The 16780-nt window shown below is 41.3% G+C and overlaps 1 protein-coding gene across 1 annotated transcript in view; it reads right to left on the bottom strand.

The window, feature by feature from the left end:
- ncanb (neurocan b) overlaps positions 1–16780 on the bottom strand; it is a 342495-nt gene that overhangs the window by 241640 nt on the left and 84075 nt on the right. Inside the window, exons 5-8 of the mRNA XM_052475091.1 lie at positions 14964–15138; positions 3248–3375; positions 2295–2588; positions 688–1581 (exon numbers count right to left, since the gene is read on the bottom strand). Of these exons, the coding sequence (XP_052331051.1) occupies positions 688–1581; positions 2295–2588; positions 3248–3375; positions 14964–15138 (1491 nt within the window). The remainder of the gene's footprint in view (positions 1–687; positions 1582–2294; positions 2589–3247; positions 3376–14963; positions 15139–16780) is intronic.

The following is a 16780-nucleotide window of genomic DNA, read 5'->3' as shown; positions in this document are numbered from 1 at the left end:
GTTGGGAAGGGCTCATAAGTAAGCGTTTCATGGTAAAGTCTACACCCATTGTATATGTGACAAATACGTATGTATTTTATTTTATTTGAATAGACACCCAAAGTGCATATATATTTAATGTAATTTCTCCTTAGGAAAACCAAAGAAGGAAAGTACCGAGTGGTGTTCTGATACTCTGGAAATTGGACCATTTGCAACACAGAGATACTGTCGTGTCTTGGAAAAACAACTAGAGGAAGGCTGTACAAGCATTTCACTACACCCGAAATAACATCTGCTAAATATGTGTATGTGACCAATAATATTTAATTTGATAATGCCAAATGTAATGTTTTTTTATTTTTATATAAAAACGTATTTTGGTCTCTTCTACTTCCATTACTCCCGTAAATATTGTCCTGAGACAGTGTGTAATAGTCTGAAACAAACCTTCACTTTATTTACCGCTGAAGCAATAAAGGACCTGAGCTGGCATCCACAGAAAACATATTTTCAATTTACTACCTTCGTAAACAACGCATTTTCAATTTAACACAAGCCATTGATTTGGAAGAAACACTGAGGTGGAGCAAATAGGAACGGAAAAAGAAAGCAACTTTTAGAGAGAAAAGGAACTAAACTGAAAGGAGACACGATGTACTCAGCCAACCCACATAGACTCTCTGATTTATGGATTGTGGTTCTTACCATTAGATGATGATCCTTGAGGGTTGGTTAGGGACATGCTAGGACCCTTCCTCCCAGGCTGGGTGAGTGTGTACTGGATCACAGGGCCCAATGGGACTAACGTGACCACCTCTCTATCCTGATCAGGCAGACCCTCCTCTGTGCTGGTGAGTCCATTGATGGATGTCTTGAGCAAGGAGCCTCGAATCCGATGCTCTATGATAGCGTTGTCCGTGCTTCCTTTACTGCCCAGCTTTTGCTTTCCTTCGGTGGGTGTGACTATAGCCAACCCCGGGGTTGTCTGATCCTGTACTCCTCTCACCTCGGGAAGTGAGGCAGGTGTGGCTGGGAGAGATGCCTCTGTGCCGGCCTCCACAGAGCCTGTCCAATACCTGAAGGGCTTCATCAGGTTGTTGACGAAGCTGTGGAGAATGTTATTGGCTGTCTGGGTCTGGAGCACTGGAGAGGCCTGGGAGGACAGAGGGGAGTCGGACGACCCAAAACGCCACTCCTCATCCCCCTCGCCCTCCACCTCTTCCTGGGCAGAACCTCCGTGGGTCTCTAGACTCTCCAGGACAGACAGACCCAGGGTGCTGGTATTGGGGCTGGAGGATGGGTTCTGAGGGGCTCCAGTCTTAGATCGCCCCTTGGTCTCCTGGTTCTCCTCTCCCCAGCCCTGGGTACTCTCCCCTGGCCGGAGGTGGATTACCACGTGCTCCTCAGAGATCTCGGAGGACTCGTTGCCTCCAGTGATGGAGCTGATGCCCTCCTTGTCCAGGTCTGCCATGCCAGTCCAGGTGGAGGGATGGGGGTAGGGGGCAGAGTGCTGGGGCTCAGTGTCTGAGGAATTGGCCTCTGGGTCTCTGTATTGGAGGAACCCCACTGGCTGGGCTGCCTGGACTCCTGCTTCACGTTCTGGAATTATATGAGAAATATATTAGCATTCCTATTTGCTTTCCGGGCAATAAGGCATGGCTTTAAAAAATGTATATTTGCAATAAGCTGCCATGTTTGCAATAAGCTGTGAATCATCCATATTCTTATATGTTGATGACCTCTGTTTTTGGTTTTGCTTTAATTAAGAAAGCATACATATTATATTAAGAGACGTTTTTACACTCTCCTGGGGTGACTTTACTTAAGGGCAAAGTCTAAGATAAGACTTCATTACGTCTGTATCAATTTAGTGCCTTTCAATCATTCTCCATGACACACTGAGGAGATAATGCAGTCTAATGCAGATCACACTCTGCACAAACACAATCAAATCCACAGCACACTGGAGCCTACCGTTGCTCCAAAGTGAACTTGAAACTAAGTTAGACAAATCTCCAGTGGTCCAGCAACATTATAAACACTTTAGAATGACACTGCAAGGACATTGAGGCTGCAGCCAGTGTTCAGAACTCCGTTGGCTCTCTCAAAGTCTGCATTGAGAGCTTGGAAATGCTGACACTGGGCTCTAGCTGGTTGCTACAGTAGAAGACTTCAGCTCCCAGAAGGGACCAAAATGTCACCGAATCCCCTCTGTGATAATTCATTAATTCATGCATGAGACAAACAACCCGGACTAATTAACAGAAATTAAACAGAAAGGTTGCCATGGCGATGGCGACCCCGGCCGTTACCTCGGTAGCAGTAGGCGTCAAAGCGGGTGGTGGTGTCTGGGAAACCAGTGCGGTTGGGGTTGTGATAGACAGTGCGCACACCCGGATCATCCCCGCCACAGTTGCGTCGGGGAAGGTTTATGGGGTAGCGCACACTGCCGTCGGCCAGCCAGCCTGGGTCACACTGGTCCAGGCCAGTCTGCCAGGCTTGGTAGAGCTGCCCTGCCGTGGCCAGCTGGGCTCCCAGAGAGTGGCAATGGGTAGAGGCTGTGGCCAGGCTCAGCTTCTCTGGTACAGACGAGTGGAACACCTCACCTGGGAGAGGGGGATGGAGATGGAGAGATTGGAGGTATAATGAGGTATAGTGTGAGGGGAAAGAGAGATAGGTATGGGAGGTGAAGTGGTACGGAGTAACAGGGGAGATAGGGGAATATGATGAGAATAAAGTATGAGATGGTTAGAGTGGTGTGAAATGTAATATAAGAAGTGTCAACAGACAAGATTGAACAGGAGGTCAGTGAAGCAATGACCCATGAGTAATGCAGAGTCATTTCACAGAAGAACACTCAGAACCATAGAACCTGACAATGAACATCCATCCTATCCAGCTAGATAGCCCAGTCATTTGTAAGGTGTCAAGAATTACACTTCTCATAAAATTATCTCATCTACTTCCTGTAGAACTATTAACTGACAGGTCTGGCTCTGCACAGTAACAAATTACCCAGATCTATTTTAAAGGCACCTGCTGTGAATATGACTCCATCCTCCTGTAGCAGTTTCCCTGATTCTGGCCATGGCATTATTACTCATCACCCAGCTACAGCTTAAATCAGTGGTTCCCAACCAGAGGTAATAGGACGTGAATCTCTTTCTCTGCCTAACAGGAGAATTAAGTCAGGCTGATTCCGCATCGTAGCTCCTGGGGCATCTGAGACTTTGCAAGGCCATGGATGACTAACATCTGATTGTACCTTGCAGTTGCTTGGCAAAGCAGTAGACATCAAACAGCTCGTCAGGGGCCCGATTGCCATAGTTGCGCACTCCAGGTGAGTCCTCCCTGTCACCATAGCAACCCGGCCTGGGTGACTGGATAGGGTACCTGTGGAGAGCGAGAGAGGGAGGGGAGAGGGACGAGGGATGAGGGGAGCCAAATAATTTATTTGATTTATAACCAGGCTCCAACTGTGCAATTACTCTAAAGCACTGGTCACCAACCTTTTTTGAGTCGAGATCACATTCTCAGTCAAAATGAGATCACAGTCAAAATGCAAGCCGAGATCTACCTTAAATATTTTTTTTTCCATGACTTAAAAAACATAACCTATACACAAAACAGTACTGTAATAATGAGGTTAGTGCCGTAGGCTATAGGCCCAAACATTATCACCACATATTGGCTTTGCTTGAATTGTTGTTCTTGTAGTTCTTCCTGTTGTTCTTCTCAGACCATTAAAAAAAAACATTTCAGGTAAGTTAAATGATCACACTGGTAATAGATCAGTTGTTTGTATTTGTATTTATTATGGATCCAGGCAGCAGCTACTCTTCCTGGGTTCCGGCAGAATTAAGGCAGTTATACAATTTTAAAAACATTACAATACATTCACTACAGAACTCACAACACACTAAGTGTGTGCCCTCAGGCACATACTCCACTACCACAAATCTACAACACAAAATCCAAAATCCATGTATGTGTATAGTGCGTATGTTATCATGTGTGTGTATGCATGTGTCTGTGCCTATGTTTGTGTTACTTCACAGTCCCTGCTGTTCCATAAGGTGTATTTTTACCTGCTTTTAAATCTGATTAAACTGCTTGCAACAGTTACCTGATGTGGAATATAAAGTGCCTTGCGAAAGTATTCGGCCCCCTTGAACTTTGCGACCTTTTGCCACATTTCAGGCTTCAAACATAAAGATATAAAACTGTATTTTTTTGTGAAGAATCAACAACAAGTGGGACACAATCATGAAGTGGAACGACATTTATTGGATATTTCAAACTTTTTTATAAAATCAAAAACTGACAAATTGGGCGTGCAAAATTATTCAGCCCCTTTACTTTCAGTGTAGCAAACTCTCTCCAGAAGTTCAGTGAGGATCTCTGAATGATCCAATGTTGACCTAAATGACTAATGATGATAAATACAATCCACCTGTGTGTAATCAAGTCTCCGTATAAATGCACCTGCACTGTGATAGTCTCAGAGGTCCGTTAAAAGCGCAGAGAGCATCATGAAGAACAAGGAACACACCAGGCAGGTCCGAGATACTGTTGTGAAGAAGTTTAAAGCCGGATTTTGATACAAAAAGGTTTCCCAAGCTTTAAACATCCCAAGGAGCACTGTGCAAGCGATAATATTGAAATGGAAGGAGTATCAGACCACTGCAAATCTACCAAGACCTGGCCGTCCCTCTAAACTTTCAGCTCATACAAGGAGAAGACTGATCAGAGATGCAGCCAAGAGGCCCATGATCACTCTGGATGAACTGCAGAGATCTACAGCTGAGGTGGGACACTCTGTCCATAGGACAACAATCAGTCGTATATTGCACAAATCTGGCCTTTATGGAAGAGTGGCAAGAAGAAAGCCATTTCTTAAAGATATCCATAAAAAGTGTCATTTAAAGTTTGCCACAAGCCACCTGGGAGACACACCAAACATGTGGAAGAAGGTGCTCTGGTCAGATGAAACCAAAATCGAACTTTTTGGCAACAATGCAAAACGTTATGTTTGGCATAAAAGCAACACAGCTTATCACCCTGAACACACCATCCCCACTGTCAAACATGGTGGTGGCAGCATCATGGTTTGGGCCTGCTTTTCTTCAGCAGGGACAGGGAAGATGGTTAAAATTGATGGGAAGATGGATGGAGCCAAATACAGGACCATTCTGGAAGAAAACCCGATGGAGTCTGCAAAAGACCTGAGACTGGGATGGAGATTTGTCTTCCAACAAGACAATGATCCAAAACATAAAGCAAAATCTACAATGGAATGGTTCAAAAATAAACATATCCAGGTGTTAGAATGGCCAAGTCAAAGTCCAGACCTGAATCCAATCGAGAATCTGTGGAAAGGACTGAAAACTGCTGTTCACAAATGCTCTCCATCCAACCTCACTGAGCTCAAGCTGTTTTGCAAGGAGGAATGGGAAAACATTTCAGTCTCTCGATGTGCAAAACTGATAGAGACATACCCCAAGTGACTTACAGCTGTAATCGCAGCAAAAGGTGGCGCTACAAAGTATTAACTTAAGGGGGCTGAATAATTTTGCACGCCCAATTTTTCAGTTTTTGATTTGTTAAAAAAGTTTGAAATATCCAATAAATGTCGTTCCACTTCATGATTGTGTCCCACTTGTTGTTGATTCTTCACAAAAAATACAGTTTTATATCTTTATGTTTGAAGCCTGAAATGTGGCAAAAGGTCGCAAAGTTCAAGGGGGCCGAATACTTTCGCAAGGCACTGTAATTCCATGTAGTCAGGGATCTATGTAGTACTGTGGTGCCTCCCATAGTCTGTTCTGGACTTGGGGACTGTGAAGAGACTTCTGGTGGCATGTCTTGTGGAATATCCGAGCTGTGTGCTAATATTTTAAACAGACAGCTCGGTACCTTCAGCTTGTCAACACCTCTTACAAAAACAAGTAATGATGATGTCAATCTCTCTTCCACTTTGAGCCATGAGAGATTGACATGCATATCATTAATGTTAGCGCTCTGTGAATATACCAAATAAGGACCAGCTGTGCTGCCCTGTTCTGAGCCATCTGCAATTTTCCCAAGTCCCTCTTTGTGGCACCTGACCACACTACTGAACAGTCGTCCAGGTGCAACAAAACCAGGGCCTGCAGGACCTGCCTTGTTGATAGTTTTGTTAAGAATTCAGTGCAGCGCTTTATTATGGACAGACTTCTCCTGATCTCGGCTACTATTTTATAAATGTGTTTTGACCATGACAGCTCAGCTCAATTTTCACATTATTCATTTGGGATGTAGTTGAGGTTTAGGGTTTCGTGAATGATTTGTCCCAAATACAATTCCTTACTACCCATTCCAAAACGAACTAGCTCTCTGTTGAGTGTTGCAGTCATTTCAGTCGCTGTAGTAGCTGACGTGTATATTGCTGAGTCATCCGCATACATAGACACACTAGCCTTACTCAAAGCCAGTGGCATGTCGTTAGTAAAGATTGAAAAAAGCAAGGGGCCTAAACAGCTACCCTGGGGAATTCCTGCTTCCACCTGGATTATGTTTGAGAGGCTTCCATTAACCTGTTAGTCCTATAGGGGCAGTATTTCATTTTTGGATAAAAAGACGTGCCCGTTTTAAGCGCAATATTTTGTCACGAAAAGATGCTCGACTATGCTTGGAATTGATAGTTTTGGAAAGAAGACACTCTTACGTTTGCAGAACTGCAAAGATTTTCACTGTGAGTGCCCTAGAACAAATGCTTCAGGCAAAACCAAGATGTTTGACCGACCAGGAAATGAACAGGATTTCTGAGGCTACGTTTTCCATGATCGCCTTATATGGCTGTGAATGCGACAGGAATGAACGGACACTTTCTCTTGTTTCCCCAAGGTGTCTGCAGCATTGTGACGTATTTGTAGGCATATCATTGGAAGATTGACCATAAGAGACTACAATTGCCAAGTATCCCGCACGGTGTCTGCGTGGAAATTGGTGCGCAAAAGTCAGCTACCAGTATTTTTCCATCCGAATCAGAGAAGAATGCAGGCTTCCAGGGACGGCATTTCAATGAAGAGATATATGACAAAACACCTTGAGGATTGATTCAAACAACGTTTTCCATGTTTCAGTCGATATTATGGAGTTAATTCGGAAAAAAGTTTGACGTGTAGGTGACTGAATTTTCGGTTAGTTTCGGTAGCCAAATGCATAGTAACAAAACGGAACGTTGTGTCCTACACAAGAATCTTTCAGGAAAAACTGGACATCTGCTATGTAACTGAGAGTCTCCTCATTGAAACATCTGAAGTTCTTCAAAGGTAAATAATTTTATTTGATCCCTTTGCTGTTTTTTTGTGAATATGTTGCGTGCTAAATGCTAACGCTAAATGCTAAGCTAGCTATCACCACTCTTACACAAATTATTGATTTTCTCTGGTTCTAAAGCATATTTTGAAAATCTGAGACGGCAGGATTGTTAAGAAAAGGATAAGCTTGAGAGCAGGCATATTTATTTCATTTCATTTGCGATTTTTAGAAATCGCTAACGTTGCGTTATGGTAATGAGCTTGAGGCTGTAGTAACGCGACCGCATGCGGGATGGGGCGGACTATGAGGTTAAAGAACACCCTCTGTGTTCTGTTAGACAAGTAACTTTTTATCCACATTATAGCAGGGGATGTAAAGCCATAGCACATCAGATTTTCCAGCAGCAGACTATGATCGATAATGTCAAAAGCTGCACTGAAGTCTGACAAGACAGTCCCCACAATCATTGTATCATCAATTTCTCTCAGTCACTTGTGTAAGTGCTGTGCTTGTTGAGTGTCCTTCTCTATATGCGTGCTGAAAGTCTGTTGTCAGTTTGTTTACTGTGAAATTGCATTGTATCTGGTCAAACACCATTTTTTACTAAGGGTTGGTAATAGGTTAATTGGTCAGCTATTTGAGCCAGTAATGGGGGCTTTACTATTATTGGGTAGCGGAATGACTTTAGCTTCCTTCCAGGCCTGAGAGCACACACTTTCTAGTAGACTTAAATATTGAAGATGTGGCAAATAGGAGTGACAATATCGTCCGCTATTATCCTCAGTAATTTTCCATCCAGATTGTCAGACCCCAGTGGCTTGTCATTGTTGATAGACAACAATAATTTTTTCACCTCTTCCACACTGACTTTATGGAATTCAAAACTATAATTATTATCTTTCATAATTTGGTCAGATATACTTGGATGTGTAGTGTCAGCGTTTGTTGTTGGCATGTCATCCCTAAGTTTGTTTATCTTGCCAATGAAAAAGTAATTAAAGTAGTTGGCAATATCAGTAGGTTTTGTGATAAATGAGCCACCTGATTCAATGAATGATGGAGCCGAGTTGGCTTATTTCCCCTAAATGTAATTTAAGGTGCTCCAAAGCTTTTTACTATCATTCTTTATATAATTCATATTTTTTTCATAGTATAGTTTATTTTTAATTTTAATTTAGCTTAGTCACATGATTTCTAAATTTGCAGTACATTTGCCAATCAGTTGGGCTGCCAGACTTACTTGCCATACCTTTTGCCTCCATTTTTATATTCCTCATCCTCATTGTCTTAATGGGTGCGTGCACATAAATAAATGTGTCAAGTGCAGCGTCTGGTTGCTCCTCATTACACACCACAGACCAGCAAATATTTTTTACATCATCAACATATGAATCACTACAAAACGTATTGTATGACCTCTTATACACTATATTAGGCCCAGCCTTTGGAACTTTGGTTTTCCTGGATATGGCTACTATATTGTGATCACTACATCCAATGGATTTGGACACTGCTTTAAAGCAAATTTCTGTAGCATTAGTAAAGTGTGATCAATACATGTTGATGATTTCATTCCTGTGCTGTTTGTAAATACCCTGGTAGGTTAACAGACAACCTGAATCAGGTTGCAGGCACTGGTAACAGTTTGACATTTTTTTCTTGAGTCGGCAGCTTGATGAGAGCCAGTCAATATTTAAATCACCCAGAAAATATATTTCTCTGTTGATATCACATTCATTATCAAGCATTTCACACATATTATCCAGATACTGACTGTTAGCACTTGGTGGTCTATAGCAGCTTTCCACAAGAATGGGCTTTAGGTGAGGCAGATGAACCTGTAGCCATATTACTTCAACAGTATTTATTTAGGTGTTGACTTCATGGACCTTGTTTCTCAGTCTGCATATGTTAATATGGGATATTTTTAGCACTTTTCTGGGTTGCTTGATTGTTGTTTTACTTGTGAGGCACATGTTAATAATTTGTAACCTGATTAAGGAAACTAGGTGTATGTCGCATGTCACTACTTCAAAGGAGAGGCATTTGAATGTAAACCATCTTTAAAATCTAGATGCGTTTTGTTTTTGGCAGAAATGCATTCTGGAATATGTGAACTTTCATGTGCCTTAAAAACAAAGTTATTTTCCATCCCATAAATACAAATAAAATAGTTAAATTACGAGCCTATTTGGTATAGTCACAGAAAAAGACAGGAGCCTTCCCACTAGCCATGATTGGCTGAGATAATGGATGGGCTGGACATGCCGGGAGATGTGTTCGGATTGGTCTGCCATGTAGCATGCTTCTGTCTGTAACGTGAGCTGTTCAGTATGTGTTGATAGTCCTTTCTACCTTGCCGTTTTTGAAAGATATATCGTTAGCCATCGAGAACTACAAAATATTTTCTACTTTTCTCAACATTGAAGCCCTGAATTTAGTAGGCGCTATTGACAGATCGGTTGGAAAAAGTGATGGGCTACTTTCTGCACACACCACGGTCAGTGTGAACCGGAGTGACTTGACACAACGCTGGTCAAACAAGATGTAGCTACAAACAAAATCTAGTTAATTAAATAGTTACAGTCTGCCATGAAACGTTCATCCATGTATATGGGTAAGAGTCTAGCAACATTTTCAGATATAAGTTTCTAATTTAGTCAGAAAGTCATTTTTATTGCAAGTTAAAGTGTGCTGTTTGTTAACTATGATCTGTGTAGTAATATTTGAATTGAAAATAAATTATAGCCTAATGTTAGCTAGCTAATATTGAACCTAGTTTGTTAGCTTTAGCTACCTGGAGATTCATACTACTATTGTATTTCAATAACATGTGTACATGTACAGTTGAAGTCGGAAGTTTACATACACTTAGGTTGGAGTCATTAAAACTTGTTTATCAACCACTCCACAAATGTATTGCTAACAAACTATACATTTGGCAAGTCGGTGAGGATATCTACTTTGTGCATGACACAAGTCATTTTTCCAACAATTGTTTACAGACTGATTATTTGACTTATAATTCACTGTATCACAATTCCAGTGGGTCAGAAGTTTACAGACACTAAGTTGACTGTGCCTTTAAACAGATTGGAAAATTCCAGAAAATTATGTCATGGCTTTAGAAGCTTCTGATAGACTAATTGACATCATTTGAGTTAATTGGAAGATGTGTTTCAATGCCTACCTTCAAACTCAGACCTCCACAAGTCTGGTTCATCCTTGGGAGCAATTTCCAAATGCCTGAAGGTACCACGTTCATCTGTACAAACAATAGTATGCAAGTATAAACATCATGGGACCATGCAGCCATCATACCGCTCAGGAAGGAGACACGTTCTGTCTCCTAGAGATGAATGTACTTTGGTGCGAAAAGTACAAATCAATCCCATAACAACAGCAAAGGACCTTGTGAAGATGCTGGAGGAAACAGGTACAAAAGTATCTACATCCACAGTAAAACGAGTCCTATATTGACATAACCTCAAAGGCCACTCAGCAAGGAAGAAGCCACTGCTCCAAAACCACCATAAAAAAAGCCAGACTACAGTTTTTAACTGCACATGGGGACAAATATTGTAATTTTGAGAGAAATGTCCTCTGGTCTGATGAAACAAAAATAGAACTGTTTGGCCATAACGACCATTGTTATGTTTGGAGGGAAAAGGGGGAGGCTTGCAAGCCGAAGAACACCATCCTAACCGTGAAGCACGGGGGTGGCAACATTACATCGTGGGGGTGCTTTGCTGCAGGAGGGACTGGTGCATTTTATAAAATAGATGGCATCAATGAGGATGGAAAATTACGTGGATATATTGAAGCAACATCTCAAGACATCAGTCAGGAAGTTAAATCTTGGTCGCAAATGGGTCTTCCAAATGGACAATGACCCCAAGCATACTTCCAAAGTTGTGGCAAAATAGCTAAGGACAACAAAGTCAAGGTATAGGAGTGGCCATCACAAAGCCCTGACCTCAAGCCTTCTGTATTTGATATTGATACTATGCAAGTAACCATTTCAGTGTACTGTTTACACCTTCTGTATCCTGTGCATGTGACAAATAAACTTAGATTTTATTTGATTTAGTGTGTGTTTACCACATGACCTCACATGTCAATCCTTAAATAGATTGGAGGGGCTAGAGCTTGTTACGGTGACTATATTACCGCCACACTGGTGGTCATGGTCATGAGTCATGAAGGCAGTCAAAGACCACTTGACCACCATTTAGTCACGTAATTAGGCTTCTTTAAGCTCTGATTGTGAATGAGAGACTGATAAAGTGTGTACAGCCTGCACAAAAAAACAAAGCTGAGCTCATGTCTTTCAAGCAACTTTTTGCAAATCATCTTTAGAGTCACATCATGCAGCCTTACAATGTATTAAAAATCAAAACATATAGCCCAACGTTTTTAGAACAACTAAAGTTACATGAATAACTCTAAATGTAGCATATAATAGTACCTATTTCTTTGTTAATTGCTCAACACAGAATAGCCACATGTGCTCACTCCCTCAAATCACTTGTCGTGTGTGTTTTGTCCTATATATATATATATATATATATATATATATATATATATATATATATTATATATTTTTTTTAATTTATTTATTTTTTCATTTTTAATCCCAGCCTCCGTCCATGCAGGAGACCTTTTGGTAGGCTGCCTTTGTAAATAAGAATCTTAACTGACTTGCATAGTTAAATAAAGATTAAATAGAAATCAAATAAATACATAAAATTGTTTGGAGAAAATATCCTTTCAATTTTATTCTTCCTACTATAAAATAATATAAAATAATTCCATAGAATTCTAAGCCAATCTTGTCTGCTAAATGAACTAGTGTAGCCCACAGCCATATGGCATAACCAGATCAGGACTAACACAAGGACAACTCAGAGTATGCTATTTTGTTCTTTTGAAATAGACTTAATGTTTCTTTAGATCTGTCTAAAATAAATCATGGATTCATTGTGAAGGTGTAGGCTATATTACATGGATTTATTAGACTTTTTAAAATATAGATGTTCCGAAGGTCTGCATCAGTCTGCATGTGTGGAAGTCTGATTGTATTTATGTTAATGCTTTCATTTTTATAGCTTTTTTTATTTAGTTAACCTTTATTTAACTACCTTTATTAAATTAACAGTCAATTACCGTGAGACCAGCAGTTACAGTATTTGCTTGACAATCACCGGCTGACAAAATGTTGTGACCACCACAGCCCTAGGTGGGGCTAAGGCTTAAGAGTCTGTGAACGATGCTGAATGGGTGTAGACAAAGAAGAGCTCTCCAGTAGGTGTACCAAAACATTCAAGGGCAATTTCTTAAAAGTGGGGTTACAATTTTATCGTCTTTCAAAGCAGAATTACTTTCCCATTGTTCCTCAACTGCAGTGCATGATATACAATTTCTATACTTTTTATACAACGTAAAAAAAAAACACAATTTCAAATTTTGCTACATAAGACTGAATCGAGGCGGTGGGTCACATTTGCTGTTTTTTTTTTTACTGAAGAGGGAGCGAGCAGCAGACGGAGGGTTTGCCTCTCAACATCCCTCCACTCCCCCTTTCCTCCACTGACACTGACCAAAAAGGGACACAGTCTTGTTGCTGATAGCGAAACTCGAGTCATACTGCATTATTTCTGTGTAATGCACAAATGAATGCTTTTACGCCTATGACCAAAGAAAGTGAAATATTCCTCAATATAAACAATTCCCAAGCCGATAATAATAACAACAACGCAAGCCTATCAATACACTTTCCTACTCATTTATTGCAACTGCAGTGCTGGTTGTAACACAAGTGTGAGTGGAAGTAGGGAGAACGTGCATTTTATGGCTTATAAAAGTGTTAAATAGAAAGTGTTGACAGTGCTGGGTAAAAACTTAATGATGAACTCACTCGTAAAAACAGCAGCTCTATGCTGTATTCGTTGACAGTCTCTCTCTAGTCATGTTTTTAAACATTTTGAATACATTTACATTTACATTTAAGTCATTTAGCAGACGCTCTTATCCAGAGCGACTTACAAATTGGTGCATTCACCTTATGACATCCAGTGGAACAGCCACTTTACAATAGTGCATCTAAATCTTTAGGGGGGAGTGAGAAGGATTACTTATCCTATCCTAGGTATTCCTTAAAGAGGTGGGGTTTCAGGTGTCTCCGGAAGGTGGTGAATACTCACAGTATGAACTTTGCTGTAGCTTTCTTTTGTCTGCTACATTACTGCAGAGACGGTAATCTGAGCCATTCGATTGGCCAGTGGTAGGCCTATAGAGCACTTGATTTGCTTCCTCAGGGCCCGCCAGGAAGGCAGTTTGTACATTCAGACATCTGAAATGGTTCAAAATGGGAACACTTCGCCCAGGGCAGCTGAATTGGGTGTACCTTCCGACAACAGCGTGAGACAAATAAAGGAAAAAATGGGAACACAGGGCTTATCGTTGAAATGCCTTGTGGATCGACCAGTCGATCGCAATCGATCGGTTGGTGACCACTGCTTTAAGGTACATTGATTCAAACAGCATTGAGGGTGCAGGCTAAATGCTGATTAAGAGATTATGTATACAGGCATACAGGGGCTTATGGAGGGCAAAAGGAAGGAAGGCTTCTTACACTCAGCAGCTACAATCCTGCATGAGCTTGGATAGCAACCGTTGTCATCAGACAATGTTATAGCTAAATCCCCCATCTCAGCCTTCCATCCTGATCGCTGATGTCTATATTTTTACATTATTAATTGCACATTTGCCTCGTCACTGATGTGAAGACAAGTAGCTCTGGAGATGGACCAATTATATGTGTCCCAGGTGGGGAGGAGGGGAAAGGATAGGATGCCGTTGTCAGGGAAAATCTGTAGAGGAGAAATATGCAAGCTGCTTCCTCAGTGCAATTATTGGGCAGACATTTGAGATAAAGACGTGTAAAAAATATCCACACGGACTCTGAATGTCCCACACACACACACACACACACACACACACACACACACACACACACACACACACACACACACACACACACACACACACACACACACACACACACACACACACTATCCGTCATCAACAGACATAAGCGGGGGCAAGCTGAAACACGAACATTAACATGAAAGATAGTTGAGGGATAGTTGTGGCTAAAAGGATGGAGAGTAATTAGGAATGACAAAGCTAGCCTCTGAGATGTAAACAAGCAATTAAATCCTTCAGGAGTTTATGAGAGGACCATTGGGGTCAAAACAGTTTGCATACTGTACTTTCTGTCAGTAATTTAATTCCCTGGTTCCTTATTTGGGCCACAGAAGCCACAGAGAATTGTCAACTTTTAAAAGTTATCTAATTGCCTATCATAGCCTATCATAGTCATTTTTCATTAGGCTGAAGTAAACTTATACTTTGCCAATTCATAAAGATTCGTGTTCGTCAGATATTGCTTTACATTGCTGCAGCAGATAAATATAGTAAGTAAACAATTTATATATAAGCAATTTATACAGCCCTTTATGCAAACCTATAAGGACAGGCCATCATTGTAAATAAGGATGTTTTCTTATTTGACTGGCCTGGATAAATAGGTAAAATAAAACATGAAATAAGACAGTCGCCATGCTGTGATGTGTTTTGCTTGAGTAGTGCGTCATGCCCGGTTGTCTTGTCCTTACCTCACACTCTGGTCAGACAGCCAGCCGGCATCACAGTTGTCATACCCGTCAGCAAAGGTGGCCTGGAGCTGAGCAGGCGTGGCGATGACAGCTGAGTTCTCCAGACACACCTGCTGGGCGTCAGGGAAGGACAGGGCGTAGCGGTCATGAGGAGCACGGTAGTGGAACACCACACCTGGAGAGGACACAGAGGTGAAAACACATACGGCGACACCAGAGCAATATGGAGATATTGTACGCAGGAACGCACGCCCATACACACACTCACACGCCCATACACACACTCACACGCCCATACACACACTCACACGCCCATACACACACTCACACGCCCATACACACACTCACACGCCCATACACACACTCACACGCCCATACACACACTCACACGCCCATACACACACTCACACGCCCATACACACACTCACACGCCCATACACACACTCACACGCCCATACACACACTTGCATTCTCACCCACAAACATGAGCACGCACAGACACTCTGCTCAAACCCTACATTATCATGTACTTCAAACGTTGTATCTTTACCTGCACAGAAAGTCAAGAAAACATATAAAAACAACCTCTGAGATTGACGTTAATTAGCATCAGACAGGCTTATCTTTAATTAGCATCAGACAGGCTTATCTTTCATTAGCATCAGACAGGCTTATCTTTAATTAGCATCAGACAGGCTTATCTTTAATTAGCATCAGACAGGCTCATCTTTAATTAGCATCAGACAGGCTTATCTTTAATTAGCATCAGACAGGCTTATCTTTAATTAGCATCAGACAGGCTTATCTTTAATTAGCATCAGACAGGCTTATCTTTAATTAGCATCAGACAGGCTTATCTTTAATTAGCATCAGACAGGCTTATCTTTAATTAGCATCAGACAGGCTTATCTTTAATTAGCATCAGACAGGCTTATCTTTAATTAGCATCAGACAGGCTTATCTTTAATTAGCATCAGACAGGCTTATCTTTAATTAGCATCAGACAGGCTTATCTTTAATTAGCATCAGACAGGCTTATTTTTAATTAGCATCAGACAGGCTTATCTTTAATTAGCATCAGACAGGCTTATCTTTAATTAGCATCAGACAGGCTTATCTTTAATTAGCATCAGACAGGCTTATCTTTAATTAGCATCAGACAGGCTTATCTTTAATTAGCATCAGACAGGCTTATCTTTAATTAGCATCAGACAGGCTTATCTTTCATTAGCATCAGACAGGCTTATCTTTAATTAGCATCAGACAGGCTTATCTTTAATTAGCATCAGACAGGCTTATCTTTAATTAGCATCAGACAGGCTTATATTTAATTAGCATCAGGCAGGCTTATCTTTAATTAGCATCAGACAGGCTTATCTTTAATTAGCATCAGACAGGCTCATCTTTAATTAGCATCAGACAGGCTTATCTTTATGGGAGAGATTTTGTCCTTTATACAGTGAATGACAAACAGCTCAAATGTTTGCTTTACTACTTTAGCATACAGTCCACATCAGTACTATCTTGCTTTCATAGCCAGAAAATAAAACAGTGAAATAAAACAGTGATGAGAGAGAGATTGAAAGAGAGAGAGAGGGAAGAGAGATAAAAGAAACAAAGGAACGCAAGATGACTCCCGTGCGCTCATTCCCTGACCTGTAAATGACCGGGATTCCTCTCCACTGTGCAGAGAAATGGGAAAGGAATTGCTTTTGAAGTATCCATCTCATTCCCCCACCAGGCTAGCATCACTGACCTCCACTACATGTGGGGCCACCTCGGCCTGAAATTCACACATTCAATCCCAGTAGAGCCCA

Source organism: Oncorhynchus keta, chromosome 22 (assembly GCF_023373465.1).
Source record: "Oncorhynchus keta strain PuntledgeMale-10-30-2019 chromosome 22, Oket_V2, whole genome shotgun sequence".
NCBI lineage: Eukaryota > Metazoa > Chordata > Actinopteri > Salmoniformes > Salmonidae > Oncorhynchus > Oncorhynchus keta.
This window is presented reverse-complemented; position numbering and strand designations above follow the sequence as displayed.